Below are 15,547 nucleotides of genomic sequence, written 5' to 3' on the forward strand. Positions count from 1 at the left end.
AAGCCCGGTACCGAGTACCCCGCGGCCCTGCGTCTGGAGGCGCTCCAGATCCAACTGCTGGGACCCAGGACAGGGCTCTGCAAGAACTCATCCGACTGTTAGGACCCAGGGCAGGGCTCTGCAACTACTGATCAGACCACTGGGACCCAGGACGGGGATCTGCAACTACTGATCTGACTGCTGGGACCCAGGACAGGGCTCTGGAACTACTGATCCGACTGCTGGGACCCAGGACAGGGCTCTGCAAGAACTCATCCGACTGTTCGGACCCAGGACAGGGCTCTGCAACTACTGATCAGACCACTGGGACCCAGGACAGGGCTCTGCAACTACTGATCCAACAGCTGGGACCCAGGACAGGGCTCTGCAAGAACTGATCAGACCGCTGGGACCCAGGACAGGGATCTGTAAGTACTGATCTGACTGCTGAGGACCCAGGACAGGGCTCTGCAAGTACTGATCTGACTGCTGAGGACCCAGGACAGGGATCTGTAAGTACTGATCTGACTGCTGAGGACCCAGGACAGGGCTCTGCAAGTACTGATCTGACTGCTGAGGACCCAGGACAGGGATCTGTAACTTCTGATCGACTGTTAGGACCCAGGACAGGGCTCTGCAACCTGGGAACAGGCATGTATTTGATGGAGCAGAGGTCACCATGCTTGACCTTCTTCCCAACCATTGTGAATGGGACAGCAAAAATAGCCATTTAATAGAGTGCCAAGGATGGGGGACAACTGATTATTAACCCTTGCAATACTATTTTTTTTTTTACCTGGACAACCCTATCAAAAGCAAAAGACTCCAACTTGGAATTTAATACAAAAAAGCACAGAAAAAAACCATTATTTTGCAATTGGTAGAAAAAAGGAGATTTAGTGATTAGAGAGAATGCCCTTAGAAAATGGCAGAAGTGAATATTGGGGGGCTTTGTGCTGAAAACAGGAAAATGAATGATAGTGTGAGGAAAATGGCTACAAAATTAACCTCCAAGCGGGAAAAAATAAAACAGTCATGGTGGAGGCTCCTAAAGACCAATTCTTCCTAAAGGAAAATCATCCTTTTACCAAAATCACGGCAACGGCACAAAGAGATAAGTGGTCTTCGATTTTTTTTCCTACAAGAAACAGGAGGAGCTCAGTGCGACCCCTCACTAGAGTCTCCGGGAGCGGCAGTCAGACAGGAGCCTGGCAAAGCGGACATTTCCTCATAGTCGGTGACGTCACACAGACGGGTCCAGGGTTCCGCCTACTGCCTGTGACGTCACCACGTCCTTATCGCTCTCCCGTCCCCATAGCAACCGCCCCCTTCTTCCCTTCCGGGCTGTGATGCTCAGTGCCGGCCGTCCATCCCATTCCCGAGACGTTACATGAAGGGGCAATAAAATACGTACCGGGGGAGGCAGGGCCGACCTGCAGTATCCCCGGCCGGCCGGTGGGCGCTGCGGCCTGTCATGGCGCTTATCCCGTGCCAGGTGCTGCGGGTCGCGATCCTGCTCTCATACCTGTCCGTGCTGTGCCACTACAAGGCCATAGAGATGCCCGCGCACCAGACCTATGGGGGCAGCTGGAAATTTCTCACCTTCATTGACTTGGTGAGTCAGGAGAGTCTGCAGCCGGTGTCCAGAGAGTGTCCGCCCGCACCGCGTCCTTGTAATATACCTGTGTGGCTTTGTATGGGCAATATATATATATATATATATATATATATATATATATATATATATGTATTATGGTGTGTGTGTATATAATATATATAAAATGTCTGTCGTGTTTGTGACATGTAATATATCACTTATTTTACTGTTTACTGCCATCATACGCTGCAGACATTATATATATATATATATAGGCACACACACACATATATATATATTACACAGCCACACACACACCTTTACAATTCAATAAAAAGCAGCGGCTCCTGGTAAAATGAGAATCCTTTATTATGAACAATTGCAAATCGACCCCATGACGGCGGTGTGGCACGACATGGTTTGGACGGACATGTTGATCTACGCGTATCAGACGGACTCTGCCGTCCTTTGCCAGTGCTCGGAGTGTGTGAGGCGCGTAGCCGTGTCTTGCCGTACCGCCATCACTATAATACAGGATTCTCGGTGTGCAGGAGCCGAACAGCGCTACTTTTTTGAATTTCTTCACGTCTGGTCAGGACGAATTTCCGCGCTCCCTCAGTAAATCGCCACGACAGGTGAGCGGGCATGCTTTCCTCTTCAGTATACTCGGCCTTTACGATGTCTGTGAGTATAGAGTGGAGCGTGCGTCTGTTCCCACCTGGAGTATTTGGTGAGTTTTGATGTTGCAGATTCTCTGCACCGTTTCCGCACCTATTAAGTAAATTAGGTGACTTTTCTTTTTTCGTAACTTTTTTTGTAGCGTTTTTGACGCTTTCATTTTTGCCATTTCTTGTTTTAAATAAAGGTGTTTTTGTTTTTGGTACGTCTTGGAATTGGCTTTGGCAGTTCCGCAGCATAAACACACTAAAAACGCATTTGCGTTTTTTCTTTTACCTGGAGATTTTCTGCTTCTAATGCAAGTCTATGGGAAAAATCTGCATAGAAAATTCAGTGTACCCGCAGGAGGAACTGCCATGTTGCGGGTTTAAAACACAGATCACAGGACAGTTTCCACTGCGTAAAATAAGAAGCCCAGTGGGCTAAAGATTTCTATAAAGCCCATCCACCTTTCTGGAACTGTAAGACGCTGCTGTTTTGACAAAGGAAAAATACACAGCATCAAAAATGCACCAAAAACTCGTCGTGGAACATAACTTTACTGTAAACTGTGTCTATGTCAATATTTAGTGCAATAAATGTGGAAGGAGGGGAAAGGCCCTAGATGGGAGGGAGGACTGGCACTGTGGTCACACTAGCTTTTTGTGCCACCACTAGATGTGACAGGTACCTCATTGGCCACTGACCATCCTTTCTAATGACCAACCTCCTGTCTACCCTAAAGGTCCTTACTGTAATTCACAGCTAAATAAGCAGTCCCAACAAAATTTGTATCCTCCTAATACATTTCAATCATCATGTTATCTAGCACTGTGCACTTACAATTGCTCTTTTTGCCTTTCTACACAGCTAAAGGGGTTTTCTAGTCTAAAATGAGAAGTCTGCAGTCTCTCTGTGTGACTGCAGACTTTTGAATCCACCCAGCGCACGCACTATGTGCTGCGAGTATTCGCCGTTCTCTAACCTGGGAATGCATACTCCCGGGCAGAAATCATCTAGTGGACGTGAGCTCGAATTGAGCGAGGCTGCTCCCAATACACTGATTCTGCCCAGGAGTATGCATATCGCATACCTGACCTACGTTCCCAGGTTAGGGGACGGCGAATCCTCACAGCCCATAGTGCGTGCGCTGGATGGATTCAAAAGTCTGCAGTCACACTGAGGAACTGCAGACTTCTTATTTTAGACCTGAAAACCCCTTTAATTTTTCTGTCTTCCATTAGTTCTCTGACATCACATGATTAGAAACTGACTAGCTGAATCCTTCTAAGCCACAGGAGGTTAATGTTCCCTGTATGAGTCATAAATCACTGCAAAAGTTGCTGGCAGGGGGAGGATGGGAGCTGCTGAATAAGGAGTAAATTAGGGGGATGATTTTTGTTGTGACAAGATGCTTCCTATTTCTACATAGAGCAGACAAAAGAGAAGAATTAGCTTCGGTAGAAAGGCAAAATGAGCAATTGCAATTACACATTGCTGTATAATATGATGACTGAAATATATTAAGAGGATAAAAACTTTGATGGGAAGAGGAGTGCTTCTTTAAGTTCTTATATACTTGAAGAGAAATCTGGAGATGGCTCAGCTAGTATATTCCTGCTTTAGGCTGCTGTCACACTAGCAGTATTTGGTCAGTATTTTACATCAGTATCTGTAAGCCAAAACTAGGAGTGGGTGATAAATACAGAAGTGGTGCATATGTTTCTATTATACTTTTCCTCTATTTGTTCCACTCCTGGTTTTGGCTAACAAATACTCATGTAAAATACTGACCAAATACTGATAGTGTGACGGCAGCCTTAGTTTGTAATGTGCTATGGTTGCTCAGGTTAGCGATACATGGCAACTGTAAGGCCGACGTCACACTCAGCGTATGAAAATACGGTCCGTTTTTTACGGCCGTAATACGCAGAAATGTTCCCAAAATAGTGGTCCATATGTCATCCGTAGGCAGGGTGTGGCAGCGTATTTTGCGCATGTCATCCTCCGTATATAATCCGTATGGCATCCGTACTGCGATATTTTCTCGCAGGCTTGCAAAAGCAAATGGATTTATGTGCTCAAATGTTTGTTAAACATATATACAGTATACTGTATATATATGAACTGATGTGTCCACTTGGGACAATGAGCTGCTGCAGACCGTCCTCTGCTATCTTGGAAGATCTGTGATTAGACAGTGCAGCCACGTAAACGATGCACTACCATCCGGGGAGCGTCCTCCCGTAGTGCTGAAAACCCCACCAGTCTCGCCGCTGTAGTGTCCGGCAGGCAGCTACGGCCGATAGCGCCGCCGTGCAGTGGCGTGGTGAGCGGGGGGCATGGCTACTAGGTGACGTCACCAGTCCGTATGACGGACACTAACAGGGGCCAATCCCGACGCGTTTCGAGGGTGCCGACCCTCTTTCTCAAGAGGGTCGGCACCCTCGAAACGCGTCGGGATTGGACCCTGTTAGTGTCCGTCATACGGACTGGTGACGTCACCTAGTAGCCACGCCCCCCGCTCACCACGCCACTGCACGGCGGCGCTATCGGCCGTAGCTGCCTGCCGGACACTACAGCGGCGAGACTGGTGGGGTTTTCAGCACTACGGGAGGACGCTCCCCGGATGGTAGTGCATCGTTTACGTGGCTGCACTGTCTAATCACAGATCTTCCAAGATAGCAGAGGACGGTCTGCAGCAGCTCATTGTCCCAAGTGGACACATCAGTTCATAACAGTGAGGTAGGTGACTGAGATGTATTCCTAGTCACAGTTCCTCCTGCTAGCGCAGCACCTGTTTGTTGATTTTATTCTAATTTTAATATTGGTTGGCAGGGTTGCACACTACGTGCCAAGGTGCTTGCAGCTGAAGGTTCAGGCCAATACATAGCGCCAGTGTGTTACTTTACAGAGTGTATATGTATATATATATATATATATATATATCAGTGAGACACATATATATATATATATATATATATATATATATATATTTATATTTCAGACAGCACTAGATATCATAAAAGCCGGTAATTCAATTGCCGGCTTTTGCTCTCTCCTTCCCAAACCCGACATGATATGAGACATGGTTTACATACAGTAAACCATCTCATATCCCTTTTTTTTTGCATATTCCACACTACTAATATTAGTAGTGTGTATGTGCAAAATTTGGGCCCTCTAGCTATTAAATTAAAGGGTTAAATTGCGGAAAAAATTGGCGTGGGCTCCCGCGCAATTTTCTCCACCAGAGTGGTAAAGCCAGTGACTGAGGACAGATATTAATAGCCTAGGGAGGTATCATGGTTATTGGCCCCCCTGGCTAAAAACATCTGCCCCCAGCCACCCCAGAAAAGGCACATCTGGAAGATGCGCCTATTCTGGCACTTGGCCACTCTCTTCCCACTCCCGTGTAGCGGTGGGATATGGGGTAATGAAGGGTTAATGTCACCTTGCTATTGTAAGGTGACATTAAGCCAGATTAATAATGGAGAGGCGTCAATTATGACACCTATCCATTATTCAATAGTACGAAATGGTTAAAAAAACACACACACATTATTACAAAGTACTTTAATGAAATAAAGACACAGGGTGTTTTAATATTTTATTACACTCTTAATCCACCTGAAGACCCTCGTTATGTAAAAAAAGAAAAATAAAAAAACAACAATATCCCATACCTTCCGTCGTTCTGGTCACGTCCCACGATGTAAATCCATCTGAAGGGGTTAAAGCATTTTACACCCAGGAGCTCTTCTAAAGCAGCTGAGCTCGTGGTTGTAAAAAGACGGGGAATGAATGGAAAAGTTCCCACGCTAGAGTTCATATGAGGACATCCAGCAGAGGGCGCATCACCGCGACTCAAGGTAACTACAGGACATTCCCCTGCACTCCATTCATTCCCCGTCTTTTTACAACCACTCTGGCGGAGAAAATTGCGCTGGAGCCCACGCCAATTTTTTCCGGGATTTAACCCTTTAATAGTTAGAGGGCCCACATTTTGCACATACACACTGCTAACATTAGTAGTGTGGAATATGCAAAAAAAAGGGATATGACATGGTTTACTGTATGTAAACCATGTCTCATATCATGTCGGGTTTGGGAAGGAGAGAGCAAAAGCCGGCAATTGAATTACCGGCTTTTATGATATCTAGCGCTGTATGAAATATAAATAAATATATATATATATATATATATATATATATATATATATATATATATATATATATATATATATATATATATGTGTCTCACTGACATATATATATATATATATATATATATATATATATATATATACCTATTCTATGTGTAGACATTTATTCTACCTATTCTATTCTATTCTGTCAGTGTGATTTTATGATTTTACTGTACACCACACTGAATTGCCGGCTTTTCTCTATAACACCGGTGCGTATTTCTCGCAAGTCACACATATGGTCCGTGTGTAAACCGTATTTTTCTCGCCCCCATAGACTTTCATTGACGATTTTTTGCGCAATACGGTGACAAACGCAGCATGCTGCGATTTTCTACGGCCGTACAAGACCATATACTACGGATCAGTAAAATACGGCAGATAGGAGCTGGGCCATAGCGAATCATTGTACCATATGCAATCCGTATTTTCTGTACCTCTCATACGTCCGTAAAACTCGCTAGTGTGACACACCGCAAATTTAGATGATATTTGACTCTAAAATAACCAAATATTAGACAAGCTACAAGCACATGACAGTTTTTGATGGCAAAGTCATGTCACCCATTGATGAAAATTCCAGCAGATTTTGACCTGTTATATCATCAATGAATTATTATTATTTATTATTATAGCACCATTTATTCCATGGCTCTTTACATGTGAGGAGGAGTACACATAATAAAAACAAGAACAGTAATCTTAGCCTGGTTTCACATTTGCGGACGAGGGCTTTGCGGAGGACTGCGTAGTTCCTCAGTTAAGCCCCGCCCACTGCTGCGCCTCTTCCTTCAGCTCCGCCTACGTCTGCATGCGTCCTGCGTACCCTATCTTTAACATTGGGTACGCAGGCCATGTGGATGTATGCGGATGCCTCCGCAGGCGTCGTTTGGACTCCGCGCCGATCTGTGTCAAACGCAACATGTTGCATTTTGTTGCGGTCGGTTCAGCTTCAAAACGACACATGCAAAGGCATACATCCGCATGGCCTGCGTACCCAATGTTAAAGATAGGGTACACAGGACGCATGCAGACGTAGGCGGAGATGAAGGAAGAGGCACGGCAGTAGGTGGGGCTTCACGGAGGAAGAAGGCTTTCATCCGCAGCCCTGCCGAACGCTAGTGTGAAACCAACCTTATCAATACAATTCACAACTGGTACAGAAGGAGAGAGGATCCTGCCCGCGAGGGCTCATAATCTACAAGATTGAATGCAACATTATAATTTTCATGTCTTGTGATCAAAGTTTCAGTGTAGATATAGTCTATAAGAGAAAAACACCCCAGGATGACCTTCACATATATGGGAAAGACCCCCAAACTCCAATTTGATGTGAGCCAGTATGATGTGATATTAGTCATTCACTCATGAAATTCAAGCTGGCTCTTGACACTCTGTTCACCTGAAAATAAAAAATAAAAATCCCTTATCTACTGATGATTCTGGGCTTACCGATTTATTTTCCCCAAGATGTGTTAGATGGCTACAATAGTGGTGACTCTAGAACTCCACCTATTTCCAAAATATAAGAGTGGTTCATTGAGCAGCATTCATCATCTATCCACTGTATGATCAGTGGGGTCTCAATGCAGAGAATGAGGGTCCCGTGTCCTCTGTATGTAAGGAGTTGTAAAGAGTGTGGCTCTTAACCAGATACCAAAATATCCATCAGCTCATAGCATCCATAAGAGTTAATCTGTTCAGCCATAGCTGGCCATGCCCTCCCACTAAGATGCATCTTTAAATGCTGCACAGTACTGCCAGCAAAGAAGGGCACTTGCTGAGCAAATAACCATCTAAATTGTCCCTTTGGAAACATTCCTGGATAACCTTAACTTGGGATCCTAGTTTTATATCTATTTTTTATCTACATGTATACCCATCTCCCCTGAGGAGTCCTCCATCACTGGCGGATGAAACGCGTAGGGAGGGTTTATATAGGCTTATTACCTGCGTGATAGACCACACTTGGGTACTTTCCTTGTCAGGACGGGAGACATGCTCGGGTCATGACAGGGAAACTACGGTGCCCTTGTATCCATGCCCCCTTCTAAATATATGGACGGCCTCTTCAGAAGACTGTAAGTGGTGAAACCGTACCATTTTTATTATTGCACTGGTTCACTTTTGCATTTTATGTACGTTTGGTGTCTGATTAGGTGGCTATTTGTTGGTTTACCTGCAATTTTAAAATTATTTATAAAAAATCACTTTTTAGCTATATACTAGCTGTACTACCCAGCTCCGCCCTGGTTAATGACTGCTGTTAGCAAAATAGAATGTGTTAACAAAAATTTATTCTGCATGCAAAAACCACAAAACAAATAGATAGAAATGTAATTATTAAAAGGCAAAAACTAAGCTAATAGAAGCATTTCTTAACATATATTAGCTTTGTTATACTGAGAATGTCTTTGTTGCCTATATTAACCAATCAGAGCTCAGATTAATTAACTGTAGCAAAATAGAAGCTGAGCTGTGATTGGTTGCTATTGGCAGCCTGATAAATCCCCAGCCAACAGGAAGCCCTCCCCCCTGGCAGTATATATTAGCTCACACATACACATAATAGACAGGTCATGTGACTGACAGCTGCCGTATTTCCTATATGGTACATTTGTTGCTCTTGTAGTTTGTCAGCTTATTAAATCAGATTTTTATTTTTGAAGGATAATACCAGACTTGTGTGTGTTTTAGGGCGAGTTTCATGTGTCAATTTGTTTGTGTTGATTTGCGTGTGGTGACATGCATGTAGCGACTTTTGTGAGATGAGTTTTGTGTGGTGACATGCGTGTAGCAACATTTTGTGTGTCGAGTTGCATGTGACAGGTTAGTGTAGCAAGTTGTGTGCAGCAAGATTTGTGCATGGCGAGTTTTGCGCGTGGCGAGTTTTATGTGTGGTGCGTTTTGAGTATGTGCAAGTTTTGTGTGAGGCAACTTTAGCATGTGTTGCAACTTTTGTACATGTGGCAATTTTTCTGTGTGCGCAAGTTTTGCATGAGGTGAGTTTTCCATGAGGTGAGTTTTGCACGTGTGGCGAGTTTTGCGTGAGCCTAGTTTTGCATATGGCGAGTTTTGCATGTAGCGAGTTTTGCGCGTGGCGAGTTTTGAGTGGTGACTTTTGTGTTTCGACTTTTATGTGGCGAGGTTGGTGTGTGTGTGGTGAAATGTGTGCTGAGGGTCGTATATGTGTTCAAGCACGTGGTAGTGTGTGGCGCATTTTGTGTTTGTGTTCATATCCCCGTGTGTGGTGAGTATCCCATGTCGGGGCCCCACCTTAGCAACTGTACGGTATATACTCTTTGGCGCCATCGCTCTCATTCTTTAAGTCCCCATTGTTCACATCTGGCAGCTGTCAATTTTCCTCCAACACTTTTCCCTTCACTTTTTCCCCATTATGTAGATAGGGGCAAAATTGTTTGGTGAATTGGAACGCGCGGGGTTAAAATTTCACCTCACAACATAGCCTATGACGCTCTCGGGGTCCAGACGTGTGACTGTGCAAAATTTTGTGGCTGTAGCTGCGACGGTGCAGATGCCAATCCCGGACATACACACATACATACATACACACATTCAGCTTTATATATTAGATATACCTGTATGTAATCTCCTGTATATAGTATATACCTGTGTGTCATCTCACCTATATATAGTATATATCTGTGTGTCATCTCCTCCTGTATATAGTATATACCTGTATGTCATCTCCTCCTATACATAGCATATACCTGTATGTCATCTCCTCCTGTATATACTATATACCTGTAGGTAATCTGCTCCTGTATATAGTATATACCTGTGTGTCATCTCCTCCTGTATATAGTATATACCTGTATGTCATCTCCTCCTGTATGTAGTATGTACCTGTATGTCATCTCCTCCTCTATATAGTATATACCTGTGTGTCATCTCTCCTGTATATAGTATATATCTGTGTGTCATCTCCTCCTGTATATAGTATATTCCTGTGTGTTATCTCCCCTGTAAATAGTATATACCTGTGTGTCATCTCCTCCTGTATATAGTATATATCTGTATGTCATCTCCTCCTGTATTAGACCTCGTTCACACGTTATTTGGTCAGTATTTTTACCACAGTATTTGTAAGCTAAATTGGCAGCCTGATAAATCCCCAGCCAACAGTAAGCCCACCCCCTGGCAGTATATATTAGCTCATACATACACATAATAGACTGGTCATGTGACTGACAGCTGCCGGATTCCTATATGGTACATTTGTTGCTCTTGTAGTTTGTCAGCTTATTAAATCAGATTTTTATTTTTGAAGGATAATAATTGACACCTCTCCATTATTAATCTGGCTTAATGTCACCTTACAATTGCAAGGTGTCATTAACCCTCTATTACCCCATATCCCACCGCTACACGGGAGTGGGAAGAGAGTGGCCAAGTGCCAGAATAGGCGCATCTTCCAGATGTGCCTTTTCTGGGGTGGCTGGGGGCAGATGTTTGTAGCCAGGGGGGGGCCAATAACCATGGACCCTCTCTAGGCTATTAATATCTGCCCTCAGTCACTGACTTTACCACTCTGGCAGAGAAAATTGCGCGGGAGCCCCCGCCAATGTTTTCCGCGATTTAACCCTTTATTTTACAAGCTACAGTGCCCAAATTTTGCACATACACACTACTAACATTAGTAGTGTGGAATATGCAAAAAAAAAAAGGGATATGAGATGGTTTACTGTATGTAAACCATGTCTCATATCATGTCGGGTTTGGGAAGGAGAAATGAAAAGCCGGCAATTGAATTACCGGCTTTTCACATATCTCGCGCTGAATTAAATATAAATACAGAATATATATATATATGTGTCTCAATGACATATATATATATATACTGTATATATGTTTTAACAAACATTTGAGCACATAAATCCATTAGATGTCGGTTTTGCAAGCCTGCGAGAAAATATCGCAGTACGTATGCCATACGGATTACATACGGAGGATGCCATGCGCAAAATATGCTGACACACCCTGCCTACGGATGACATACTGATCACTATTTTGGGGACTTTTCTGCCTATTACGGCCGTAAAAAATGGACCGTATTTACATACGCTGAGTGTGACGCCGGCCTTAGAATCTGTTTAGTTTGTTACTATCCGCCATTTTCTTGTGGAGTTCTGGCTGCTGGTCTTTTTCTTCTGAGCTGGGTTTGTCTTGGGTCAGGTATTTGTATCACTCTTTATTAACCAGCACCTGCCTCCAAGTCCTTGCTGGACAACAGTGTTTATCTGCTTGAGCTCTAGCTTGGTGCTTTGCTTTGTCTTCTGTGTGTGTTATTTGTTCAGTGCTGGTGCCTCTGGTTCTGCTAGCCTTAGTTTCTGTTTTCTATTGGTTTCTGCTGCCTTCTCTTTGTTTTCTATTAGGAGGTGACCCGTTTTTGTACCCAGTCCTTAGTTCTTTTAGGGAACCCCTTCCCCTTATCTATAGGTCTTTGCTTGAGATTAACCTAGGATCGTCGATGAGTCTATTCGCAAGGAATGGGTCGCCCACTCCATCGTAGGGTTTCAGCTTAGTCATAGTGCAGGGTCAGTTTTCCCCCTTCTACCTTAGTCCTGTGTTGCAGATCTGTAACAGTCAGTTCCTGCACAAGGACGGGCTATGTCCATCATGCATTTAAAGTGTCACTGCGTGTAAACAGTTCAGTGCTGACAACTGTCACTGACAGCTAAGAGGCACAGTAAGAGGTGCAGGGACCCATGCTGTCAGTCCCCACACATAGATCGCTGTGATCAGTCAATCTGACTGGCCGATCACAGCATTATCACACAGGAGATGCTGCAATATCAGCACTCCCTGCCTGATCAGTGCAGTAGTTCAGCTATGCCAGTGGCCAAGCTTCTGCACTAACAGCCAGGAGTGGTGTCAGCACCGTCCCTGGTTGTTAATCCCCTAAATGCTTAGATTGAGAGTGATCGCATCATTCAGGAGGGAGGCAGAGGCATCGGAGCTCCCTCTGCCTTCAGTTCGACGCTCTTGCGATGTAATCGCGGGGACCCGATCGTTGTCATAGTGGCCTGGGTCATCAGGATGGCCCCGATTCACCAAGCTGCAAAAAAATTCTGAGACCATACTCACAGCATGGTCTCAGAATCTTTCAGTGTAGGTATAATGCACTGCAATGTTGGTGCATTGCAATGCATTATACCTGCAAAGTAAAAAAAAGTCCCGTAAACTGACTAAGCAAAAATGTTAAACAAAATGTGAAAGTATATAAAAAAAATTACATAACAATAATAATAATAATAATAAAATATTACAATAATAAATACAAATATTTATGTATAAAAATAAACAAAAAAATACATATTTGGTATCACTGCATCCAGAACAACCCGAAAAAGTGTCACACTAGTTAACCCCTTCCGTTTTACACCGTAAAAAAACACAAACAAAAGTAGCAAACTATGCTTTATCATCATACCGCTTGAAAAAGTGGAATAAAACATGATCAAAAAGATGAATGTAAATAAAAATAGTATCACTGAAAACGCCATCTTGTCCCGCAAAAAACAAGTCACCATACAGCTCCATCAGCGGAAAAATAAAAAAGGTATAGCTCTCAGAATAAAGCAATTCAAAAATAATAATTGTTTCCATAAAAGTTTTTATTGTGTAAAAGCACCAATACATAAAAAAGGTATAACTGTGGTAGCACTGTAATCATACTGACACAAAGAATAAAGCTGCCTTATCAATTTTACTATACGCGGAACAGGAAAAAAACAACAATAAAAAAACAATTCCTGAATTGCTGTTTTTTGTTCATTCTGCCTCCACAAAAATCAATAGAAAGCGATCAAAAAATGTCATGTGCCCGAAAATGGTGCCAATAAAAGCGCCAACTTTTCCGTCAAAAAGCAAGCCTAATATGACTCTGTCAGCCAAAATATAGAAAAATTATAGCTCTCAAAATATGGCGATGCGAAAACTTCTTGAAAAAAAAAAGCATTTTTTAGTGTGTGACAGCAGCCAAACATAAAAAGAACGGATATAACTCTGGTATCACTGTAATCGCACCAACCCGAAGAATAAAGTCGTCTAATCACTTATACTGTACGAGGAACGGCGTACAAAATAAATAAAACCAATTCTTCACCTGTTTTGGATTTGTTCATTCTGCCTTTCAAAGATCGCAGTAAGGCTCGGCGCACATTTATCCTGCTCTCTACGCTGAGCGCTTACACCAGGGTTTCCATGTAAATCTCTGAAATATGTGAACTCCGGCAGAAGATTCCCTATAATGAGGCAGATGGAGGCACTGTGGATGCCGTCTGACCTATGATCCGGCAGTGTCCGACTTTTTAGGCTTTTGTAAAAATGCGATCCACTATAGTTTTCTGCACCTCTGAAAGGATGGACAATGCTCAACAGAGGCTAGTGAGTCACCCCGCCAGGGCCATGGGGTACTCGGTACTGGGTCCGGTGTTCACAGGGGGATGTCATGGTGGAGACCTGATCCGTGGCCCTGGGCGCTCATGTAAAAGGGGAAAGGTCTTTAAAGGGAATAAAGTTTATGTTTGTGACGCCACCTGTTGTGAATTAGACTTTTTGGCTCCCTCTTGTGGTTACTTGTGATATGACTCTGGGATTGTCTTTCCTCAGTTTGGCACTCACCTGGGTCGTTAGTCCAGGGGTGTTGCTATATAAACTTCCTGGATCCTTAGTCCAGTGCCTGGCATCGTTGTAATCAGATCCTTTCTGTTTGCTCCTGTCTGCTGGTCCGGTTCGTGCTAAATTAAGCTAAGTCCTGCTTCTTTGTTTTTTGGTTATTTGCTTTGCTCTTATATTTTTCCAGCTTGTACTAAATGTGATTCCTGACTTTGCTGGAAGCTCTAGGGGACTGGTGTTCTCCCCCCGGGCCGTTAGACGGTTCGGGGGTTCTTGAATATCCAGCGTGGATATTTTGATAGGGTTTTTGCTGACCATATAAGTCATCTTACTATATTCTGCTATTAGCTAGTGGGCCTCTCTTTGCTAAATACCTAGCTCATTCTTACGTTTGTCTTTTCCTCTTACCTCACCGTTATTATTTGTTGGGGCTTGTATCCAACTTTTGGGGTCTTTTCTCTGGAGGCAAGAAAGGTCTTTCTTTTCCCTTCTAGGGTTAGTTAGTTCTCCGGCTGGCGCGAGACGTCTAGAACCAACGTAGGCACGTTCCCCGGCTGCTGCTATTTGTGGTGCTAGGATTAGATATATGGTCAGCTCAGTTACCACTGCCCTATGAGCTGGTTTTTAGTGTTTGCAGACTTAGTAATTATTTCTGAGACCCTCTGCCATTGGGGTCATAACAGTATGCCAGGCCTACATTGAATGTTTAATGCATTGCAGAAGTGGGATAATAAGAAAGGAAATTCTGAGTTTTTTTTTTTTTTTTTCCCTCTCTTCCTGCCCTTTACCTCTGAGTGGCTTGTGCTTGCTGCAGACATGAATGTCCAGACCTTGATTACAAGTGTAGACCAGCTTGCTGCTCGTGTGCAGGGCATACAAGATTTTGTTACCAGTAGTCCAATGTCTGAACCTAAAATACCTATTCCTGAACTGTTTTCTGGAGACCGATTTAAGTTTAGGAATTTCAGGAATAATTGTAAATTGTTTCTATCTCTGAGACCCCGTTCATCTGGAGATTCAGCTCAGCAAGTTAAAATTGTTATCTCTTTTTTACGGGGCGACCCTCAGGATTGGGCTTTCTCGCTAGCGCCAGGAGATCCGGCATTGGCAAATATTGATGCGTTTTTTCTGGCGCTCGGATTGCTTTACGAGGAACCCAATCTTGAAGTTCAGGCAGAAAAAGCCTTGCTGGCTATTTCTCAGGGCCAGGATGAAGCTGAAGTGTATTGCCAAAAATTTCGGAAATGGTCCGTGCTTACTCAGTGGAATGAGTGTGCTCTGGCCGCAAATTTCAGAAATGGCCTTTCTGAAGCCATTAAGAATGTGATGGTGGGTTTCCCCATTCCTACAAGTCTGAATGATTCCATGGCGCTGGCTATTCAAATTGACCGGCATTTGCGGGAGCGCAAAACCGCTAATCCTCTGGTGGTGTTGTCTGAACAAACACCTGATTTAATGCAATGTGA

The 15,547-nt window shown here is 43.6% G+C and overlaps 1 protein-coding gene across 7 annotated transcripts in view; it reads left to right on the top strand.

Moving 5' to 3' along the window:
- The first annotated feature begins 1,104 nt into the window (after nt 1-1,104).
- AIG1 (androgen induced 1) overlaps nt 1,105-15,547 on the top strand; it is a 494,204-nt gene continuing 479,761 nt past the window's right edge. For 6 of the 7 annotated variants that reach the window (XR_013221758.1, XR_013221759.1, XM_077289205.1 and 3 more), the window contains exon 1: nt 1,289-1,594. Coding sequence is in view for 5 of the 7 variants with exons in the window: in XM_077289205.1 (XP_077145320.1) it covers nt 1,454-1,594 (141 nt within the window). In the remaining 2 variants the exon portion in view is untranslated. Of the gene's footprint in view, nt 1,595-15,547 lie in introns of all 7 variants that reach the window. The other variant, XM_077289204.1, reaches the window with a different exon arrangement.

The sequence above is a fragment of the Ranitomeya variabilis genome, chromosome 2 (genome assembly GCF_051348905.1).
Source record: "Ranitomeya variabilis isolate aRanVar5 chromosome 2, aRanVar5.hap1, whole genome shotgun sequence".
Classification (NCBI taxonomy): Eukaryota; Metazoa; Chordata; class Amphibia; order Anura; family Dendrobatidae; genus Ranitomeya; species Ranitomeya variabilis.